General features: G+C 47.7%; 2 protein-coding genes across 2 annotated transcripts in view; one reads left to right on the forward strand and one right to left on the reverse strand.

The window, feature by feature from the left end:
* The window catches only part of LOC135903642 (A disintegrin and metalloproteinase with thrombospondin motifs 18-like), a 144,138-nt gene extending 122,574 nt beyond the window's left edge, over positions 1–21,564 (reverse strand). The window contains exon 1 of the mRNA XM_065433952.2: positions 20,778–21,564. Coding sequence (XP_065290024.1) covers positions 20,778–20,894 — 117 coding nt within the window. The 5' untranslated portion in view covers positions 20,895–21,564. The remainder of the gene's footprint in view (positions 1–20,777) is intronic.
* Positions 1–22,466, forward strand: part of JMJD6 (Bifunctional arginine demethylase and lysyl-hydroxylase PSR) — a 190,407-nt gene that overhangs the window by 107,485 nt on the left and 60,456 nt on the right. The gene's annotated exons all lie outside the window — the stretch shown is intronic.

The following is a 22,466-nucleotide window of genomic DNA, read 5'->3' on the forward strand; positions in this document are numbered from 1 at the left end:
GCCTCGGTTTGGCTCTGGAGGACACGAGGGTGGAGGAACTCAGGGTTAACTTTGACCGTCGCCTCAAGGTTCTTCGCTAGAGCACCGATATCTTAACAGACACGCGATTTTGCATTCGGACCATCTGAATGCGGCCACTGCGGTCGGGGAGTCGAACCCGCCACAATTGTTCTCGACAGAAGGACGACATGGAGGCAATTACGACAGTTGACATGCACGTCGGCGCAAGGATGCGTCTACACTCTGACCTTGGTTGCGCCGATTTTCCACGAGAACGAATAAACGCGCGAAGCGCGCAAGTAGCTCCGAAATGTATCGAAGTGTCGTAACTCCGTTTTTTATGGCCAAGTATTGATGGCGTGTACCGCGACGGTGGGCAATGAAAAAGCAGTTTTATGCTGGATGATCTCCTCGTCGGCAACGAGAAAACAATAGAAAAGGAACGACGCGTTCCACTGACCTCCTAGTGGGGGAAAAAGGGATCATTTACATATTTTTGTGAACCTGTGGAAGGGGGGGAGGACGGTCCGCACATTCCGAGGACATCGCGTATCGGAATAGTTAGTTCTTCAATGCTCCAAAACAAACGTAACCTTCGTGAAACCCTGCAGAACCTTCCTTTAACTACGGGCACACGGAGGAACGAATTACGGCCCCCGGCTTGCCTTCCGCCGCCGTACATTCGCCGAACAATGTGGTTATGCGTGCAGTACGCATAAAAGAAGCACGCGCGCGCGCGCAGCGCGTCTGCTTCGACCTCACGCCCCAAACAGCCGCTCTACTTCGCGAGATCAAACGTCACGCGTGCAAAAGATAAAGCGACCGCGCATAATATAGACTCGCAAGAGTGCGCGCCGCCGCCGAGCCGCATCTGATTCAGACAGTGCAACGCCAGCCTCGATTCCGTTGCGCTAAAACGGTGCAGTCATATCTGGAAGCTGCCCGGTTTGAAGGGCGCGCGTGCGCGCGTACTCTGCAACAGATGACGGCACGTCCACGGATTCGTAGGTATACTGTCGAGAACAGAGTAAAGCGCATGACGTTGAGAGCACATGGCGTTGTGTCCGAGGAATCTGATTGGAATAGAGAAATGAAGGTTACTTAGATCTGCGCAGCAAGGTGACGCTTCCCATCTGCTATATAGTTGGGCGTGTGCCTTAAGCATGGTTAACCCCCCAAAAGCCCAAGCACCATTCCACGATAAGGCAAGCTATAGAACAACTTGTTCGCCTCGCCTTTATTTTTTTGGCCATGGGCAGTTATTCGTACAAAAAAATGAAAAGGCGGTTTCGCTTAAGGGACAGAGCATTGACAGCGATGCCGAGCTTTAGCGCTGTGTTTGAACTCCTCGGACAGTGTTCTAACTGTACGCGGGCACGACATGTCGGCGCGACACAGCACGCAAGACAACTCCTGCTGTGCAGAAGGAACAGCGCCCTGGCAGCTACCAGGAGTCCCACAACGCTGTCGCGATGGGGAGCGTCGGCAGGTGGCGTTGCAGGAGTCGCGCAGCGACGGTGCACGAGGTGAGGCCGACGGGGAAGCGTCGTCGTTAGTCGGCGTCACGTGGTCAGCGCCCAGGGAAATATTAGATGACGTCATCTTGACGTTTACGATCCGCTCCGCTCAGAGCAGTGCATGCACACAGCAGCTAAGCGGGAACGCTTAGCTGCTGTGTGCGCTGTGAGCGCTGTGTGACGAAGCGCATTCGACGCGGCGTCGACTGCGCTTCGTCGTTTTCTGTAGCCAAACGCACTCCATGTCTCTGGAGATACTCTAAACATCCACGTGCAAGCCGCGCATGCGCAGTCTAGAGAGAGAGAGAGAGAGACAGAGAGAGAGAGAGAGAGAAGACACTTTACTGCAGGAAACGTAGGTAGGATGACGGAGCCCTCAGTCCAGCGGGATAACACGACGAAGGCGCCAACGCGTTTTTGCGCCTCGAACGTCCGTATAATAGCAATAAAAAATATGTACTGAGTAAAAATTATTATTATGATAATTAAGTAATTACTAATTGGTTTCCTGAACTACCCATAACTGAATTTAGGGCTCAAGCATATCAAGAAGTAGAAAAAAGAGACTGCTACGGGCTTTTACGTTAACTTTTCCGCGCTTAAATCAGTGTTTGAGGGTGTTAAATTGAGCCTGTCGGAAATGATACACTAGGCCGCGTATTGTTAAAGCACGACTTATTTTACTTTCCCGTTTAAATTTGGAAGTGAGGTTGCACGCGACACGAGTCTCAACACGGTGACTGTCGCTGAGTTGTTTGCAGGAATACGAGAGAGAGAGAGAGAGAGAAACTTTTATTTATAAACGATTTACGTGCAGTGGTCGGAGACCCTTTAGTCCAAGGCCCCGCTGGCCTCGGCCGCCCGCTTGACCTGTCGTATGAAGGACTGTTGTCCCGCCAGGTCTGAGCCGGTTAGCTGTGCCTCCCATTGCTCCATTGTGTGGTGTATTTTATCAAACGGGTGTGATTCACAATCCCAAGTAATGTGTTGTAGTGTTGGTATGCCTCCGCACCACGGGCAGTCAGGCCTGTAGCGAGTGGGGAACATGGCATTCTGTAATTTAAGGTGGGGGAATACCCCAGTCTGAATTTTGCGCCAGCTGGCGGCTTCCTCTCCACTGAGTTGTGGATGAGGGGGAGGGTACTTTTTTCTAGTTGCACGCTGATGAGCGAGAATCTCCCGGGCATTCGTTGGATTGGGGTCATTACAGTGGCTACCTGGGACCGTCCCAGTCGAGTCGGCCCGGTTAATAATACCTCGGGCTAGCGAATCGGCCAGTTCGTTCCCCTCAAGGCCTGTATGACCTGGACACCATAGGATCCGGTGATGATGGGCGAATTTCGTCGGTATTATTGAGTGACATGGTTTGGTCACGTGGCCCTTGAGAAAAAGGCGACATGCTTCTTGTGAATCTGTTATTATGGTGACGCTCTTTTGCGTGCGTTCCGCGTGAGCGAGGGCCATTGCCACGGCGAAAGTTTCGGCAGCCGCGGGAGTACCTGCCCTAACGGAAGCTGTAAATTGTTGCCGTGCTTTCGTGTCGATGATTGCCACTGCGTACCTCCTGATGTTCATTTGGGCATCACTGGCGTTCGAGTGCACGTTCGAATACGCGGCTGCGTCTGTGTATATTGTGTTGTACCTGGGATTATTTTCATACATTGTTCTAATATGTTGTACACGTGCTTTTCGCCTTGCTTTATTGTATTCAGGGTGCATGTTTTTGGGTATGGGTGCCACTATTATTCGAGGGAATACGAGAACTTGCGACGTGCAAGCGTTCGCTTTTCGTTCGTCTACGCAAAGGAGCTTGGTGGGTTTAGCGGTCATAGCTTTCAATGACGAGTGAGAGAGGACGCGCGAAAGAGGTGGAAGTGGCCTAGAATCATTGTGGAGCACGCGATTCATACATTTTATTTATTTATTTATTTTTGCCGCGTGATGCAGTAACCACCTGAACACGCGAACGTTGCTGACAAACGGTGTATACGCCTTTCTTGAGATGGACAGTTCCGAGAGAGAAAGAATCGGTGCTGCCGCCATGGAGTGAAAAGGCAAACAACAAAACATGTTAATAAAGACGGGGGAAGAAAGCAAAGGGGCAACCGCTTCCGAATTGAAAAGGACCAGGAAACGCGAAGAACTTGGAGCTCGCACGAATTCAACGAGTGCGATCTCCTTTCCTAAGCGCCTTATAACCACCATCTCTGCCGCTGCTGCACGCTCCCAGTCATTCTCCCCACCCCAATTCGTGAAAAGGTCGGTCACGAAGAGAGAACGCCGTGAGGACCCCCCACCGTCGACTTCTTTCGCGCAAAAGCCGCGCCAAAGCACACATTTACTCGGATGGTCCAGTGGCGTTTTCTATACGCAATGCGCAGTCACTCCTACGGAAGCCGAGATGGTCATAGCGTGATTCTTTCTTTCTTTCTTTCTTTCTTTCTTTCTTTCTTTCTTTCTTTCTTTCTTTCTTTCTTTCTTTCTTTCTTTCTTTCTTTCTTTCTTTCTTTGTCCAATAAACTATCCACTCTCTAACTATTCCATCCCGCACGCTGTAGAATACTGCTGCATGTGGTGTTCGAATTCGTGAAACACGCGTGGCTCGGCTCATACAGTTTTTTTTTTTTACACGCACGTTGACTTTTTGCCAAGTGGCCCTCTGGTTTCACATTTTGTCCTATATACCGCAAGATCATTAACTTCATTAAGATTATATTGTAGTGATGATACACCACCGTACCCCCCAGTATACGAGGGACGGACTTGGTCAAAACATGTAGTGCGCGGAATCTTCAATATGAAGAGAGAACAATATATTGAAGTGATGGCTCGAGGCAGATTTGGGGAATTGGTTATTCCATTTGCCTTTAAGGTGGAATGCTCAATTCTCTTTCCCTCTTATGGCGGGAGGGTTGGGCACACGGCAGCACAGATGCAATATATAAACACATATGTATGCACATACACATATATACATGGGGAATTGGCGGTCGGGCCAAGTGTGACTCTCTTCACATGCGAAGTTCCATAGTGAGTTAAACGTCTCTTTGATGTCAGCCCGTGGTCGGACCCAGTCCTCGAGTGACGCCACCTCATTAAGCACGTACTTTTCCCGGAATGTTTTTACAGTCCTTCGCGTTCCCACGCGGTGAGTTGAACACTCGGAATTGACCTCTTGCGCGTGCGCAGCATTTCGCTTGTAGACGACATTCCGAGACAAAGATTTGTTGAACTATAGCCCTTCGTGTCGCACGCTTACAAAGCTTCGCAGGGGTTGCCACAGTTTATAGAATTCACTGGCATCTCTGACCGGTGATACTATATGCGTGATGGGCAACTGAGCGTGTTCGCGCCACTAATGCTCCTTTCTCTCCGCTTTCTGTCTTTTCATCAGTTAGCCTTCTTCCCCCTGCGCAGGGTGGCAAACCGGACGCGTGTCTTGTTGACCACCCTATACCTTTCTTATCTCTCCGCTTCCTCCTCATTCACTTGCGAAAGTGATTGCGGTCTTCAACAGGCTGTACGAAAGCGGCCAAAATGAGCGAATTCCGAGACAGCGCCGAAGACAGCTGAATGACGACAGGGGGCGTTTAATTAAAAATAAGGCATTCAGTGCCCCCCAAAAAATAATAAAGAAAGAAAATAATAGGCTAGGTTGTACGAGGCAAGTACAGTTAGAGATGCTGAAGCAGTTTATAGCTTGTAGCTGGCGTAGTAGCCGGGGCTTCCGACGGTCCACACATTTAACAAGGCTCAGTCATAAAATGGCAGTTTTCTAATGATCATCTTTATCTCGACGCTGTCTCAGTTAGTTATATATTTTCCTTCCATTTGAGACGCATTTCGCCGTGTTCATAACTGCAACCGCCAACTATACTCTTGTGTCGGCCGGGTTGAATCCATAGTTCGCCATTTCGTTGAATTTAAACCACTGCGTCGAATCCGACGCAATTCTCCGAAGAAGCAATTTTCTATAGCGCTGTTATTATTACGTTTCTCTTTCTTTCGCCTTTAAACAGCCACCATGTCTTGTACCACGTTGCTGACTCACGGGTGGGTCTCTCGATCTCCGGCGCTTGACCATTTTCGTATACCACTTGATGACGTCACTTGAAGACTCGCCCACTGACGCCCACTTGGGCGGCGTGCATCGATTCTTTCTCGCACGTACAGTCCGCCTTGCGCTCCGCGCCTCTTCAAACGTTTCCTGTCGTTACGCTTGTTTTTTACGAGCTACGTGTAGACGTGTACGCGCGTGCCGCACTAACCCGAACATTATTCCCCTCTCCGAAACTCACCCTTTCTCCTTCCGCCAGTAAGAATGAAAGACGTCTGCATTGCCCGCGCTGTTAATTTGTTGGTCGGCACGAGGGCGCGATAAAACGACGATCGCGCCGACAGTCAAACTGATAAGTGTGCTCATCCAAAATGAAGACCTTGGAGGTCATGCCTCGGGCGACTCGGTTCTGCATAATGACGACCAGCTCTTATGCACCCTGTACTATAACCCTGGTAGAAAGAAAAGTGATTATTGTATATGTATCGCTTTGTGTTGCTTTTCAACTCTGTCAGATGTATAATTCACGTGAATTATTTTTATCGTGCAACCTGTACGAAGAAAGTATGTCATGAAATGTGCGCACAATGCATGTAAGCATACATATATCAATGCTAAAATGTACTTGTATGCCGAACGTCAACGGGAGCAAGAAGAGCCTCTGTCAGGACACACGTCCTTGTGAAGAAAGGACACACGTCCTATTTGTGAAGAAAGACTAGGAGAACTATCTTTCGGCGGGAGTCCAATGGTTGGTTAGAAACCTTCGTGTCAGTATTACACGCTAGTTCATGATATAACTTGCCAAGTGTGCCGGTGTAGTCTATGTCATAAAAAAATCTGTGTTATCCCTTTAAACCTGCAGTGAACTTCTAATGTAGTTGCTCACTGTATTTGAATTAAAGTTTTATTTGTCTTGCCCGCATAAAGGCGCGGAAGCAGGAACTGAAGGCTACACAGCTTGACAAAAGGTATCCGCTCCTATTACAGTCTGGCATGCAAGCCAGTGAACACAATTCCAACAACTACAGAATATTGCACCTCTAAACATTCTAAAGAAGATACGCTACCTTTCACATAGCGAAAAAAAAAAGAGACATAAACGGCAGTATGTTACCAACAGACGCAAAACTTTGTGAGCAAGAACGAAACATGGACTTGTAATACATAACGCGAAACAGAACAAAGCGTTTCTATACCACAATTGAACGTGGCACAGAAAAGTTTCGTAGTATAAAAAGATAAGCAAAAAACATTTTACTAGCTGCACCAACTCCATATCATTTCGTATCGATCAGGATGGACTTGAATACGTCTATAGTTTATGTAAGGTCCAATTATCCGAGATCGTATAAGCGGTTTATAGTAATGGAGGTACTTCGTATTTTATTCGTTCTTTACCATATTTTGACCTGTCCTCACAGATGCAGTCAACACTATATGTACACGACGGTGAACCAGCTGCACCCCATTAAAGCGCTTATAGCATTTCCGCGTTACGCAGGCCTTAATGAACTTTGCAACTCACTTTTGTGCGAGTGCATTTTGCGCGCATGTATGCGTTAGTGTGTGTATGTGCGCGCGCTTCGTTTTCCTCAATCCCTTTCTTTCATCTCTCACCATCTCACCTTGAGTATAGAATACTAGGCCTCGCACTCGACAAGCTAACTTAACTTCCTCAGATATTATCTCTCTCTCTCTCTCTCTCTCTCTCTCTCTCTCTCTCTCTATATATATATATATATATATATATATATATATATATATATATATATATATATATATATATATATATATATATATATATATATATATATATATATTAGATTCAGTGATTACCTTTATTTCTCTCTTCTTAAATGTCTTCTTTAAAAGTCAGCTGATTCTTGCAGTCGCAGATCAACAATAACTGGACAAGCAATGTCGTTTGGAGCCAACGTTTCAACGAGGGGGGAGCTTGTCTTCATCACTGCTGCGACTGCTTTTCTTGGCAACGTTTTACGCACGCGCAGTTCGCTCTCCCCCGTCCGCAATGCGGTGTAGACCACTGTCGATCACTTCAAGCCTCCATCTCCCCGCGAACTTCTGTCTCCTTCGGATTAGTAATCTCATAGTTCTTCTATAGAAATCGCGTCGTACGCCATGTATCTGTGACCGCCTTCGGCGAATAGCGTCTTTATTATTTTTTTTCCAGGATCGGTTCTGACGGTTCTGACGAGAAAAATGACTTCTGTGGCAACGCGACGCAAAAACCGCCGAGCAGACGACCGCAGGTGTAAAACCTCGGAGGTCAGGGTCCCGAGTTATCTCCCGGCAGCAGCGAGCTGTGCAAACGCGCGAAACCATTCTGCCGCAGAAAGCGTGTCGGCGCCATCTTTGCTCGACGTGGTCAGATCCTAATCGCCCGCGGTGAACCCCGTTTTACTTTCGCTAATCGGCGATAACAGTCGAAGGACGAGCAGACGGCTTCGCATCCGAGTCGTCGTACGGGTGAGGGAGAAAAGCCGCACTCTAGGCCAGACGGCAAACCGCCCGACGCCGCCGCTGAAGGTCTACCTTAAGTAACCTTGATAAGCGGTTCTCCATACGCGCGGATAGACACAAAGAAAATGCACCAAGAGAAAGACATACATAAGCGACAAAAAAAAATAAAGAGAGGAAAGATGCACATCACCGCATACAAACGTCGTAAAGGTGCTATCGGGAAGGGTGCTACAAAAATAAACAATATATAAGAAGATGGAAAAGTACTGCAGACGCAACTAACAACGGATATAAAACACTTTCCGTGTAATGTTGGGTTGTTTATGATGCTATGCAGCAGAGTGCATATTGTGTACATATATAGCGCATATCTATTTTATGTGTCCTTACCAAGACTTCACAACAGTGGACTAGAACTTTGTAAGAGGCAGTGGAACATTACGTCCCTATCATTGTTCATTATTTTACTCTGCCCTTCTTCTTTCCTAACTATGGGACACGGTTCGTCCTTCCTATTAGTTTTCAGAGCTCTACGCGTAACGATATTTACAGTGTATGTTTCTCATGTAAGTACAGTATATACTTTTTATGTATATGTTACATATACACCAGAGTGTATAGCACCCTGTGTGAAAAAAAAAGGGGGGGGGGGGGGGAATCTGTAGATCCTCATAAGAAACGAGTATCCGGCACCGCATTCGTGCGCCAAGAGATAACTTTTTATCGTATTAATAAACAAAATTAAATACAAGCTTCTTAAGCGTCACAGAACAGGAATCTGGCTTGTCTATAGTTTGGATCGGCCAGATTCCGCAGTAAGAAAAGATGCTTAGATTTGTCCGCTCTAATAAAATCGGGCTCTAGAGAACGAGGGATCTGGCGCCGCGCTTGCCTTGCTAATGACAGTGATTAGTTTTTTCTAGAAAGAAAGAAAGAAAGAAAGAAAGAAAGAAAGAAAGAAAGAAAGAAAGAAAGAAAGAAAGAAAAAAAGCTGGTAACGGAATTAAGGACAGAAACGAAAATAATATAAGAGAACGTCGAGTGAATAGAAGAAGGTAGATAAATTAAAGAAAACGATAAAGGGAAAGACAATACGCGTATATCATGAAGCCGAATGTGGAAACAGAAACAGAAAAAAAAGCTGAAAGAAACCGGCTTCGCATAAATTTTTCGGGGCTGAACGTGACTAGAGAAAATCTGCATAAACGTCGCAGCCGCCCAATGGCGTAAAGTGACTTCCAGAATTCATAAAGCGCTACGTTGTGTCACATAAAGATTTTCTTAATTCATTTCGTGCCTCGGACGAGAAGAGAAAAGAGAAACAACTAGATCTGTGAATATATATAGGGAGCGAGAAAGCCGCCAACGGACGCAAGCATTCAAATTCCTCCGACGCTCGTAACTCAACGGCGACGAGGCTAAGCAGACGAAGGGTTGCGTAAGCGGTCAGCGCACGTGGGCCCCCTCGGTGTAAACCGAATGCACACTCAGATCGGAGTCGGTCCGTTCCGGCTCACCTTCGACCAAGTCGACCGCCGCCGCCGCCGCCGCCGGTAATAAGGCGGGCATGCATACAATTACGCGCAGACGAGGAGTTCTCGGTAGCTTTCGCCGTTTCCGCGTCGCGAGCGATAAAGCGGGCGGCCAACGCCTATGGAGAAGAAGGAAGAGCTCTGGTTGGCCAATACTGGTCAATACCGTGCAGCGCTACGGAAGGTAGAGCAGGCTTCCGTCGTCCAGAAGCGTACAAAACCTTGCTGCGTTCTCGAACGCTTGAGAGGGGAACCGGCGCTGCCTATATAAGAGGCGCTATGCTGCAGTTTCAGCTTTCTGTGTATAGTTTTGAGTGCAGTAGTAGCAATAAACTTTATCGAAAGAGCAGGCGACGTATTCACCCTATATTGGCGGGCGCCATCCTCAGACCAGGACACCTTGGACCCTGACCGTCCGCCGCGTCCTGTGCACCAGGCTCGCCTAGTCCTAAGGTTCGGGGCTGGCCCCAGCCGAGCCTCCCACTTCTCGACAGTGAGTTCCTTGATGGGCTGTACGTCGGTGCCGTCACATCCCCAATGCACTCTGTTTAGGAGCATAGGATGTGGAAAGGAGTTGGTGTTAAGTTTTCTGAAGATGACCGGTCGTCACTGCTGAGCCTCTTGCAATATTGCAAGAGGCTCGTTCCGCCAAGAAATAGCACGAAGCGGGCGATGACTTAACCAAGATTGTTGCGATTCCGTATATACATGGAGTGTCCCATCGCATCAAGAAAGCCGCAGGCCGGGCCGGTGTAAAGGTCGTGTTTACTGCGTCTGACAAGTTGGGAAGGATGTGCAAAAAAGTCAACGAAAGCCGGAGAACACATGGACTGTACAATAAGCAACATGTCGCCAAGCCTATAGATTGCAGTACCAATGTAGTACATTCCATTCCCACCTCCGAAATGCGGAAACACCCGTGTGCTTAGATTTAGGTGCACGTTAAAGAACCCCAGGTGGTCGAAATTTCCGGAGTCCTCCACTACGGCGTGCCTCATAATCAGAAAGTGGTTTTGGCACGTAAAATCCCATTAAAAGAAAAAAAAATATTCCCACCTCTTGCGGCTGCACTTACATAGGGCAAACAGGACGTTGTATCAATGAATGTTTGCGTGAGCATGCGCACTGTGTCAAGATTAAGACTGGCAGTAATCTGGCTATTCATTGTGCAAAGTGTGGCTGTTCACCAGCCCTTGACGACACACGTGTGTCGAAAAGGTACAGCAATCAGATGGCAAGAGAAATCATTTAGGCATATTCAATTTGTCAATTAGGAGCCACCTGTGTTAGTTCCCCTTCCATAGCACTTTGTGATAAAAAACTTAAGTTCCTTAGAAGTTAATCAGTTTGGCCTGTGTCCACCACGTTATGGTCACTTTTATATTGTTTAATGTTATTGACGCATGCGTAGCAGGAGTTGACCGACGATGGCTCGCCTTCCCCTTCTTTTTTCACTCTCTTTATGCCCGTTGCGAATTGTATATATTTGCGCTGGCTCCAATAAAGTGTTGTTGGCAGTCAGCGCTCGTCCTGTGTCCTCCCTTGTCCGTGTTTTTTTGGCACTGTTTTAAATATGAATGCATTGATGTCGCTAATCATCTCCTAAAGATGGATGCGCTGCCATTTTCTGTGTGTGTGTGTGCGTGTGTGTGCGTGTGTGCGCGCGTGAGTTCGCGTTTCGAAACAAAACAAATTATGGGGTTTTACGTGCCAAAACCACTTTCTGATTATGAGGCACGCCGTAGTGGATGACTCCGAAAATTTTAACCACCTGGGGTTCTCTAACGTGCACCTAAATCCAAGTACACGAGTGTTTTCGCATTTCGCCCCCATCGAAATGCGGCCGCCGCGGCCGGGATTCGATCCCGCGACCTCGTGCTCAGCAGCCCAACACCATAGCCACTGAGCAACCACGGCGGGTTGTGTTTCGAAGCAGTTCGCCTAAAATCAGTCACCGCACTTCCTGTACCTTTCTCGCTGCTGCACAGTTCTTTCGCGAGACGACGGGGCTCCACTGAAACGACGCCAAGAGCGTCGTTCTCGGCTTGCATGCATCGGGGAGGTCCTTCACGAAACCGAACGCTGGCTTGCCGACCGCAACCAGTTCTTTCTTCCTCTGCGCTGCCAGCGGCGGCGACCGAACGGTTGCAGGAAATGACCTGCGCTTTCTGTCACGGCTCATTAAACAAAACCATATCTCGCCTGGCCCGCCGCTCGCGTTGCCCTTGACTGAATTTCGCCTTGGCCGTATAAAGCGGGGGGGGGGGGGGCGAATACAGAAATAACGGGACGCTTTGTTTCATAGCGTGCCTGTGGTTCTCGCCGTGGGGGTAGATGAACTCCGGGTGCTTTAAGGTCAGAAAAGAAAAAGAAGGGGGTGGGGGATTAAACTTCATTCGAAAAGAGTTACCTTTTTCTCTTTTCTTTCCGATAATGTCAAAGAGCTTGCAGCGTGCTTCCCCTTTGTGGTTGCTTATTTCCTCCTTTCATCTGTCTTTAATTGACTCATTCGATTATTTGCTCGATCATTTGCATTCATAATGCAAAAAAGAGGTGAGGCGTGCAGGCAGGACACAAGAGAAAGAGAAGTGGACAACACGAACGCGGGGCGTCTCAACTCTTGTGTCCTGTCTGCACGCATCACCTCTCTTTTGCATTATGAATCCTTACCAACTAGCTAAGCTTTCTGTCGTTCTAAGCTTCATTTGCATTGTTCCCTTATAATTCCCTCCTTGGTATTGATCCATTGTTTTGCCCGTTCATCCGCCTAACAGTATTTTCACTGTGTGTCCACGCTTCCCACTTTTGATGTTTTTTAAACTTCATTCATTCATTCATTCATTCATTCATTCATTCATTCATTCATTCATTCATTCATTCATTGACCCCACGAATGTTTTTCCTCAGCAGATCTACATGGTAACATGGTTCACAGTTCCAGAAACCAACTGGTCCACCTTGCAACATCAGTAAAAGGCGTGAGCACGTATATCAGCGTATATACTACAGCTATATATCAGCGTATATACCACAGTTCGTTCACACTTTTGTTTACACTGTAATTTCTATATACCAGAATAAACAAATAAACGAACATTGATCTCACCCGCCGCAATACAGTAGTGACTATGGCGTTGTACGGCGACGCTCTAGGTCGCAGCGGCCGCATTTCGATGGGGACGAAATGCAAATACGCTCGTTTATTTAGACCCTGCAGGCGGTCGAAATTAATCCGGAATCCACCATTATTACGTGCCTCATAATCATATCGAGGTTCTGGCACGCAAAACCCTAGATTTTCTTTTTTTTTCTCGTTAACATTAATCTCGAAGTCGGCATTTCACAGCAGTGTCCGTTTCCAATAGCAGTCACCGAATTCGGCATCTCATTGACTTTCAAAACCATTCTCCAATGGGACCAGGAAATCACTGCCCGCCATAGTAACAAGCATAGGCTTCCTACAGCTGCGTTTAGCCGCTGTTATCTACGGGACATGCCGGATGGAAAGAAAAGTTGAGTCTCTGCACATACGTTCAGATTGTTCGAATCAACTTCCGATCGTATAATTACGATGCGAGCACATCTTGTGAGCGCACACTTCAGGAAGTGCGGTGTGTACAATCTGCTGGCGTTTTTTCCTCGGCACGACAGGCTAAGTCAGCCAATCAGCACGGACGAAAGACACGATAAAGGTCATCAAGCGAAGAACGTTTCCATCTTCCTGCGTGTGTGGTCCACATAGCTCAGGAAAGAAGAGCCGTCTGTGCGCGAAAGATTCCCAAACGGAAAATGAAAGACACCCAAGCACGCATCGGTGTTGTGCAACGCGAGAATCCTAAGAAGCTCAGCTGCAGAAACTTCAAAAATGGGCTGGGGACGGCACAGAAAAGCGGGTTAACTGCCCACCAAGGTGCGGCCGGTTGGCGCGTCTACGTCGAGCGGTGTGTGGAATCCTTGATGAGTTTCTATACTCTTTCCCGGAAATGTGTCGTTCGCGAGATTTCGCTTGCGCCAGTTTTCGTTTTTTCCCCCCGCGACTTGTGTGAAGCTCCTCAGTAGCACGTGTAGAGCGTGCTCGGAGGCTTTTACGTTTTGAGCACGCGCGCAGGTATATATATATATATATATATATATATATATATATATATATATATATATATATATATATATATATATATATATATATATATATATATATATATATATATATATATATATATATATATGCGCAAGTGTCGTTGGACATGTCTGGAGGCAATTTCGTACTAAAGAGTACACGGACGACACGGCTAAGGTCTTCAGGATGACATATTATACCGAGAAAGCTGCACGAGTTAGTGTGAAGAGGAGTGCTTTGATGTTACGCTCGCCATTAAGACGCACGCAAAATGCAGGTGCGCTTTCTCTATAGAGGCAACCGCTGAACTGAACGATAAAATTGTTACACTTAAAAGCGAGAGTTAAGTTAGGTAACGCCCGACTAACCTATATGCCATTCGTCTGTATCTCTGTAAACTAATCGAACAAGATTTCGCATTCAGGCTCCTATAATTTCTTTGCATAAATTGCCAGAGATAGAAAAGCCAAGGGACGTTAGGAAAGCTGAACCACAATCTTTACAAATCTGTAACAGTGAAATTAAAACAGGCATAACAATTTCTTTTAAACGTTCTCCTGTAGCTTCAGTTATATACCTTGAACAAATTTGATGTACTCTATGTCGCCCTCAAATGTGCCAATAATTTGCGAATAGGAATTTTCCAAGATTCCCATGTACTGGCTAATGATGTTACATAATCTGTAAACAAATACAATATTTATGTTGGCTTCAGACACTTTGATATGCCAGTTTTAGAAATGGCGCCATCTGTTTTTGGTGCGTATAGTTGCAAAGCGTTTCATGTCACCGGAACGCGCGGTTATAGACTTTGTTCGCGGAATGCGTAGGCTTCAGAGAATGTGACGCGATAATGCGGCCTTTTGACCTTTGCTGTGTTTTGCAAAGCACTGAAATCAACCCGCGTTAGACGTAAAGCAAAAACACGCAATTAATAAACGGACAAACACCTGCTGTCGCTATAATCTGACCGAAGCTTTCCAGCCAAACGAAAACACAGTGCAGAATGCTCCCAAGGCCGCGCACTCGCGCTATCGCATTTAGTTAGTTGACTGCACATTGTATATATAGGATGTGTACCAGGTGCATGTATATTTTCTATTTTCCGCGTGTTGTTGTTCGTCGTGCAGTTTGAATCACGCTTGTCTAGAGTGGTCGCGGGGTTGGCTGGGGGATGCGCCAGCGTCTCTGCAGCTGCTACCTTGCTGTGTGCACATATATATATATATATATATATATATATATATATATATATATATATATATATATATGCAGGAAAGCGACGACGAACTTTTAGGAAGACTTATTTACTAAACGTTTTCGGCTGGTGGACCAGCCTTCATCAGAGTACCGTAATGCATGAACAACACATACAAAGCTGTGTATGTGTTGTTCATGCATTACTGTACTCTTACGAAGGCGGGTCCACCAGCCGAAAACGTTTAGTAAATAAGCCTCCCTAAAAGTTCGTCGTCTCTTTTCTGCCTGCTGAACTTTGAAGAAACGCCCCATATATATATATATATATATATATATATATATATATATATATATATATATATATATATATATATATATATATATATATATATATATATATATATATATATATATATATATATATATATATATATATATATATATATATACATGAGAGAGAGAGAGAAGTCATAAGGGAAAGACAGGGGGGTTAACCGGGCTGAGTGGTAGGCTACCCTGCACAGGGTGAACGTGCTATGTCTGTGCTTTCTCCGAAGGCTAGGCTATGTGGTCTGCAGTGCTGTAAGTGTGGAAGGCGCTCACGGTGCTTATACACAGGTGGTTCCGACATCGAAAGAAACGTCCGGCTGGTATTCAAATCATAATTGCCGTTGAAGCCGATGGTTCGGAATGCGCCTTTCATACATCGAGATTCTTCATTGCTCTCACTTTTCCTGATCGATGACAGCAGCGCCCAACCTTCGTTCAATCTCGGCTAGCCTCTCTCCACCGCTGTTGCTTATTTCGACGGCAAGAGCAGCGCCTGGCTTGCCCGCCGCAGAACCTTGCCTGACACGGCCGGTGACCGCCAATGGAAAACATTTATTCTCAGCCAGCCGTGCACCATTGCCTGCGCACGCGCGTGTACCGTATTTTTCGGTTACCATTTGGCACGCACTGTACATTTCGCGCAACACTGAGGGCGTTCGATAAAACTCTGTCCCATAAGGAGTGAATATCTTTTGTGGACACAAAGCTCGACGAGCATTTCTAGCAAGGCAACTGTCTCATGTACATAAGCACTCACCACTTCTCTTATCGTCATCATCCATCCCAGTACTTTCACTCCCCTTCCCTCTTCCCCTGTGCAGAGTAGCAGACTAGAGCGCACTAGCTCAGGTCGACTTCTCTGTCTTTCCTGTCAATAAATTGTATTCTATATTGTGGAGATCATTCCGTTGGGGTAATTTGCGCGCCAGAAAATTACAATCTGAGCGAGGTCACTGTATTTTTTTGAAGTATCGAAGCCAGTGTTTCCTAGACCCACCCTGGGCCTGTTAAGGTGAGAATAGCACTCCTGGGAACTTAAACCATCTATGTGGAGGCTGTCAGTATCGAATTGTGCCGGCTGTGAAACCTGAAGTGAATAGTACAAGAAAAAATCAAAATAAAAAGGAAGAGGAGCCACATGAAATTGCAAATAAACACAGGACCGGTTGTCTGTGCCTCAAGTGGCCAAAATTAATCCGCAGCCTTCCACTGCGCCGTACTTCGTAACCCGGTGTGCAGTCCCGGAATTCTACATTGAGAATCGAGGACATGTACATATTCTCGTTTGCGTCATTAGAGAGCTTTATTTTAGGGGACGCAAGCGGCTTGCGTACGCAAGAACTAGGGGCGACGTTACTGCGCATGCGCAGATCCAGACATAGGCGTCTGCGCATGCGCAGTGCCGTCGTCTCTAGTTCTGGCGCACGCAAGCCGCTTGCGTCCCCTAAAATAAAGCTCGATCTCTACTTGAAAAAGGGAGTACCAGCGAAATGCGAAGGACGCGCACATAAGAAAAAGGTGTTAGACACGGACGGACGGACTGACGGACGGACACGAGGGGACACGGACGCCTGCAAATTATCTACTGAAACCATACAACCGTCGAACCGTACTACAGACCGCATAACTATTGGCGCGGTAAACGCAAAATTATTACCGCGCATGCGTGCCGCGGTAATTAATCATGTTGTTTTTTGATAGTTTTACGATTTCGATTGCAGTCCAGCGTTTGCGATCCAGTCCAGCGTCTGTCCGTGTCTAACACCTTTTCCTTGTGTGCGCGTCCTTTGTGTTTCGCTGGTACCCCCTTTTTCAACTTCATCATGTACCAACTGGCCCAAGAGCTTGCGCTAATCGATCTCTACTGTCTTCTGCTATGTTTCCTTCTCTCTAAAGTCCGTGCTCGCTCAGATATATATATATAGCTCGAACGAAACACATATACACGAACTTCCAGCGTACGCCGGAAACTGCGGCACCTCGACTCGCACGCATATCTCGCGCCGTTCACCGCGCGTCTCGTTCGAGCGGTGCGCACCGCACCGGAGCGGGCATGCTCTGGCGTGCGGCGAATTGCGCCCGTTCGTCTGTGACCCGCGACCGACGCCGCCGGAGGCGGGACCGGAGCGTTTCAAGAGCGGCGGCGTTGTTTAACAGCGTTCGCTGTGCGTGCGTCACGCAGGCCGCGAGTCGCGCGCGCAATGCGCGTTCCGATATGTATCGCGTCGCGACTCGCAAGGAAGCCGGCGCGCGCCCCCCGCGACCGCTGCGGAAAGCGCTCGAGTGCGACTTCCAGTGCGCCGCACTGCGTAAGCTGGCGACGAAAGGTCGTTCAGAGCGTCGTTGCGACCGAGAGACCGCAGCGTGGCCGTGTAAAAGAGCCGCACGGAAATTTCCTATTTAAAACAGCGCCAAGGAAGGAAGGAAGGAAGGAAGGAAGGAAGGAAGGAAGGAAGGAAGGAAGGAAGGAAAAAGTGGAGAAGGAAAGGCAGGGAGGTTAACCACTTTTGCTTAACCGGTTTGCTACCCTACACATGGGAGAGGGATGGGGCGATGAAAGATAGGGAAGGGAGAGAGAGAGAGAGAGAGCACATAGCACAGCACACACACATCGTCCGTTGGAGTCCATAAATCTGGCATGGTACGTGACATCACTGTCACAACCGCTTGTCCAATCCCGTCTCTTTCAAAACCCGAAGTAGTCCCTTCGGCGCCTTAACCTGCGATGTCTTCTGTCGGCGGCATGTGAAAATCGTGTCGAGGGACAATGGTCTAGTGTCAAGCTGCGCGAGAACGGATGCCAGGGACTGTCGCTGAACAGGAAATTCAGGACAGCCGCACAGAATATGTTCCAGCGTCTCCTCGCAAAGACAGGCATTGCAGAGAGCGTTGTCGGCCATTCCGATGCGGAATGATGCGGAATGCGGAATGAGAGAAACATCGCCAAAATACACGGACAAGGAAGGACACAGGACAAGCGCTGTCTGCCAACAACACCTTTATTGAAGCCTGCGCAAATATGTACAATTCGCAACGGGCATAAAGAGAGTAAAAGAAGAAAGGGAAGGAGAGTCGTCATCGGTCAACTCCTGCTGCTGCGCATGCGTCAATAACATTGACAAGACATTGACAAATGACAGCGCTCGTCTTGTCTCCTCCCTTGTACGTGTTTTTCGGCGCTGTTTTAAATATGTATGATCCGTACCAACTAGCTCGCACCCAAACCCTTCTGAGACTGCACGCGTCACGTTGCTTCGTGGCTACAATAATCGGCAAGCAAGAGGTTCGGAGAAACAACGTGTGCCTGAGCTCAGCGGTGTTAGAAAGTGTTTGAAGATATTCGTCTCCTCTTACATCCAAGTCACATTCTATATTGGAGTGCACACTTTTATCTATAGCGCTTAGCTTTAAGCTTATTGCTCGTTTTTTTTTTCAAGTGAAGTCTTGAATATTGGATATATATAAGCGCGCAGGAAACCGTGCCCAAATGTTATAACGCCGATGCGAGTAATCTATGAGGCAGCAATATGGCAGGTGCAGAAACAGGCACGAGATTTTGTGATACGTGCTGAAGTGCCAACGCAGAATGAAACTGGACACCACGAGGGGACACGGGCGCCCGCAAATTATCTATACTGAAACCGCGCAACCGACGAACCGTACAACAAACCGCATAATTATTGGCGAGGTAAACGCAAAATTATTACCGCGCATGCGTGCCGCGGTAAATAATCATGTTGTTTTTCGATTGTTTTTCGATTTCGATTGCAGTCCAGCGTTTGCGATCCCATTTAATTTGGCGCTGGTATCATGAATAAACAATCCAGTAACCAACTAGACCGCTTAACAGCGATATATACTGGCAGACATAAGAAGCAGTGAAGACAGGATAAGTTATAATGTCCGCGAATAAAATGCACCACGTATGCTTCAAAGCGTTGTGCTGTGAAGCAAACGAAACGATTACTGGAGCAGATGCTGTGTCTGAAAGTCCACTGCCGCTCAGAGGAGACGCAAGCAGCAAACTCTTCGATGCGTTTCGTTGAATCCAGCAACGGCTCTCACGTGACTGTTTGTTTTGCAGCACACAGCCGCAACACTAGACCTATACAGCCACAAGTCTGCAGACATCTGCACATGTTATGCAACCAGATTACGGTAGCATGCATAGGACCACATCTTTGCATCATGCGTCGAAAGGTAAAGAAGATGAAACTATCTAAGTTAGAGACAACTTTGAGAAGACAGGAATACAGCCTTGACAAAAAGAAATATAAAAGAAATAAACAGCGTGTCGGATGATTATTTTTTCGTACAAAGTACAAAGACCCGATACTGTGACGGTCAGGTGATTTCGTTTAATGGATATGTCAGTCGTTATCGGCAGCTGTAAACGCTATAGTGAGACGGTGGAAAGTAAGTGCAATAAACAGTTGCGGGTGTTTGTCACACTTCAAACAAAGCGCATTCCGCTGGCATGTCCTAGCCTTTAGGATAAGCCTAAGCTTTCTTCGGGCCCGACACTAAGCCTGCTATCTAATCTTCGCAACAGAACAACATTCACTCATGGTCGTTGCAGGTGTTATTCCTAGTTGTAAACATCAGTTGCCCTAAGGTCAAGATCATTACGCATCCAAACGCAGATAAAGTGCGATGACACCACGCCACACGCGCAGAGTCCTCGGCTGAGATGCTGAACAAAACGACTTTAAAGCGTTCGATAAGGTTACGAACGAGCAAACGGAGTTCTCGTTTTGTTTTGCTTTCTTTGTTTCCAAGCACAGTAGGATTGCATTGTCGCCGCACTGGCACGAAGATTAAACTATACGAACAGTGACACTGCGAAAGGAAACAGAGTATTAGTACGTTTAGTAGCGATGTAACGACAACGTGATTGTGTTACATGTTTGAAGCTTGCATTGCAACATCTGTAATTATTTGTTTCGTACGCACTTGTGTTCGAAGGGACCGGCGTTTATTGGAGCTGTGCTCGTGCAGCGTTCAAAATTATCGCGCCTTGCGATTCTAGGATATGCGGGAATGTATCCTACGTATGTGTGTACGTGAAATGATATTATAGCCGTAGTAGCGGCCCTACAGGCGCCACTGAGCTACTTAGAAGAGGCCGGATTGTGCAACGAATTTGGATTATGTGACACCAAGCACTGTGTGTCCTTGAATGTTTCTATGTCTGACACTGAGTGTGACAACGCGGCGCGTTGACAGACTGTTTGGCGGCGTACATGTTGTCTTTTGTTTTCATACTTACCTTATTCACTATTTTGCTCTCTCATATTCCGTACCTCATTTTCCCTTCCTCTGTACAGGGTAGCCAACTGGACATATCCTCTGGTTACCCTCCCTATCTTTCTTTTGATTTTGCGGCCCGCGTATTTCTTTTCTTTTTGTTCTCGATTATTGTACGGTGAGGCGTGACCGGCGTCATAGATATCTGCTGGCATCTACTGTGAATTCGTGTAACTTTCAAATGACGACTCAGTGGAATAGGAAGAGAGAGAAAGCGAGTTACAGCAGCTCACCTGCGGCGCCTGAGCGTTCGGCTTTCCCGCGCTGACGGAAGACGCCGGTCGCGCACCCAGCAGAGACGCGGCGAGGAACGTCAGGAGCACGTCAATCACACACGCGCACAACCTCATCGCGCAGTCTGGGCGACGTCGCCGATCGGGCGCCGCCTGCAATCACACTCTCAGTCACACTTTCACGAACCAATCACACTCGAACAGCGAGCCATCAAATCCTTGCTTTCGTCGCCGAAAAAAAAAATAAAAGAGTAAATTTCCGGTCCCCCGGCAGAAGCGAGGCGGAAGGTGCTACGCGGTGAAGCGAAACCACGGTCAGAGAGGATGCGGAGCGGAGTCCCGGCAGCCACTTCGAAGGTAATCGCCAACTTCTGCTTGAGACGCGTCCTTTGGTTTCGTCGGGGCGACTTCTAGTCACTGTGCGCTGCCGTCGGCCAGCGAAACGCGAACGCTCGCACGGCGACAAAACACGACGGGCAGTGACAGAGACCGCAGGATGCATCAGCGGACATCGCGGTAGCGCGTTGCCGCAACTAGATGATGCTGTCACGACCCATCAGTCGGTGATCAATCATGCATCGGCTTGCGCGACCGTCGTCGAGGCGGTGGAAGGGTCAGGTTCACCAACGCGGCCGGTCGTCGTCGGCAAACTGTACCGGCGTGGTGTTTTGGCAGCGCGTCGTCGGCCCTAGCACGACTCGCCGGCTACACTCACGCCAGACCGACTGCGCCCGTTTCGTCGACGGCGCTGACACAAACGCCGAACCGACCGAACGGCGCGCACTCTTTCTTTAACCCTTGCGGCTGAGCGCGCGGTGTGGTCGAGGAGGAGGGGAAAAAAACCTCTCCTCCGCACTCCCTTTTCCCGAGCGTCGCGCTGACGGAGCCCTCCTCTCTTACTGCCTCCCTCTGCTCTCACCGGAGTCAAAAGAAGGTCACAAGCCGCGAGAAAGACGCCGCTTCCTGGCGAGAGAAACGTCGGTGCGGTGAAGCCCGCTTTACGTTCACCGCCGGTGAACTCTTTTTGGCTGAACCGCTTTCACCGAAAAGCAAGATGTTTCGACGAGACCACTTTCTCGTCACGCTTCCGTAGATTTTTTACGCAATGCGGGAGCCATGGAATGGCTCGAAAGCGCTCACTGGTGTCGTGCATTTTATTTTTTATTTCAAATAGTTCAGAAATTCAATACCAAATGTTTGCACGCACTGTATGTCCCCATAGCCAATGGCTAATTGTGGGACCATTTACAAAGGTGTAATTGGCGGTAATCTAAGTAAATAACGTATGATAGGCGTACATGGCCAAATAACAACAAAGATGAACTCAGGAACAAAAGTACACGCGAACTTACATTATAACATCGATGGAGAGTAGTTTATCAGCAAGCGAAAGTTCGCCCTAAATTATAACTTCATTGTGAAGAAGTTAGAATTGCAATTGCTTGAAGGTGAAAGCCTTAGATCTCCATGTTTCAAGGTCGCGTTGTGAGGTACACAAAATCAGAGCGCTCGTGCCACTGCTCGCGCCGTTCGTCGTCGTCTTCTTCCACATCGCTGCCACGTGGATACCGCTTATCATACCTAAAAAGACACACTTAATCGGAGCTCTCGTGCTACAGTTTGCGCCTTCGTCGTCGTCTGCTTCCACATCGCTGCCCCATCGATGCCGCTAATCATGCCAAAAGAAAG

Source organism: Dermacentor albipictus, chromosome 9 (genome assembly GCF_038994185.2).
Source record: "Dermacentor albipictus isolate Rhodes 1998 colony chromosome 9, USDA_Dalb.pri_finalv2, whole genome shotgun sequence".
Lineage (NCBI taxonomy): Eukaryota > Metazoa > Arthropoda > Arachnida > Ixodida > Ixodidae > Dermacentor > Dermacentor albipictus.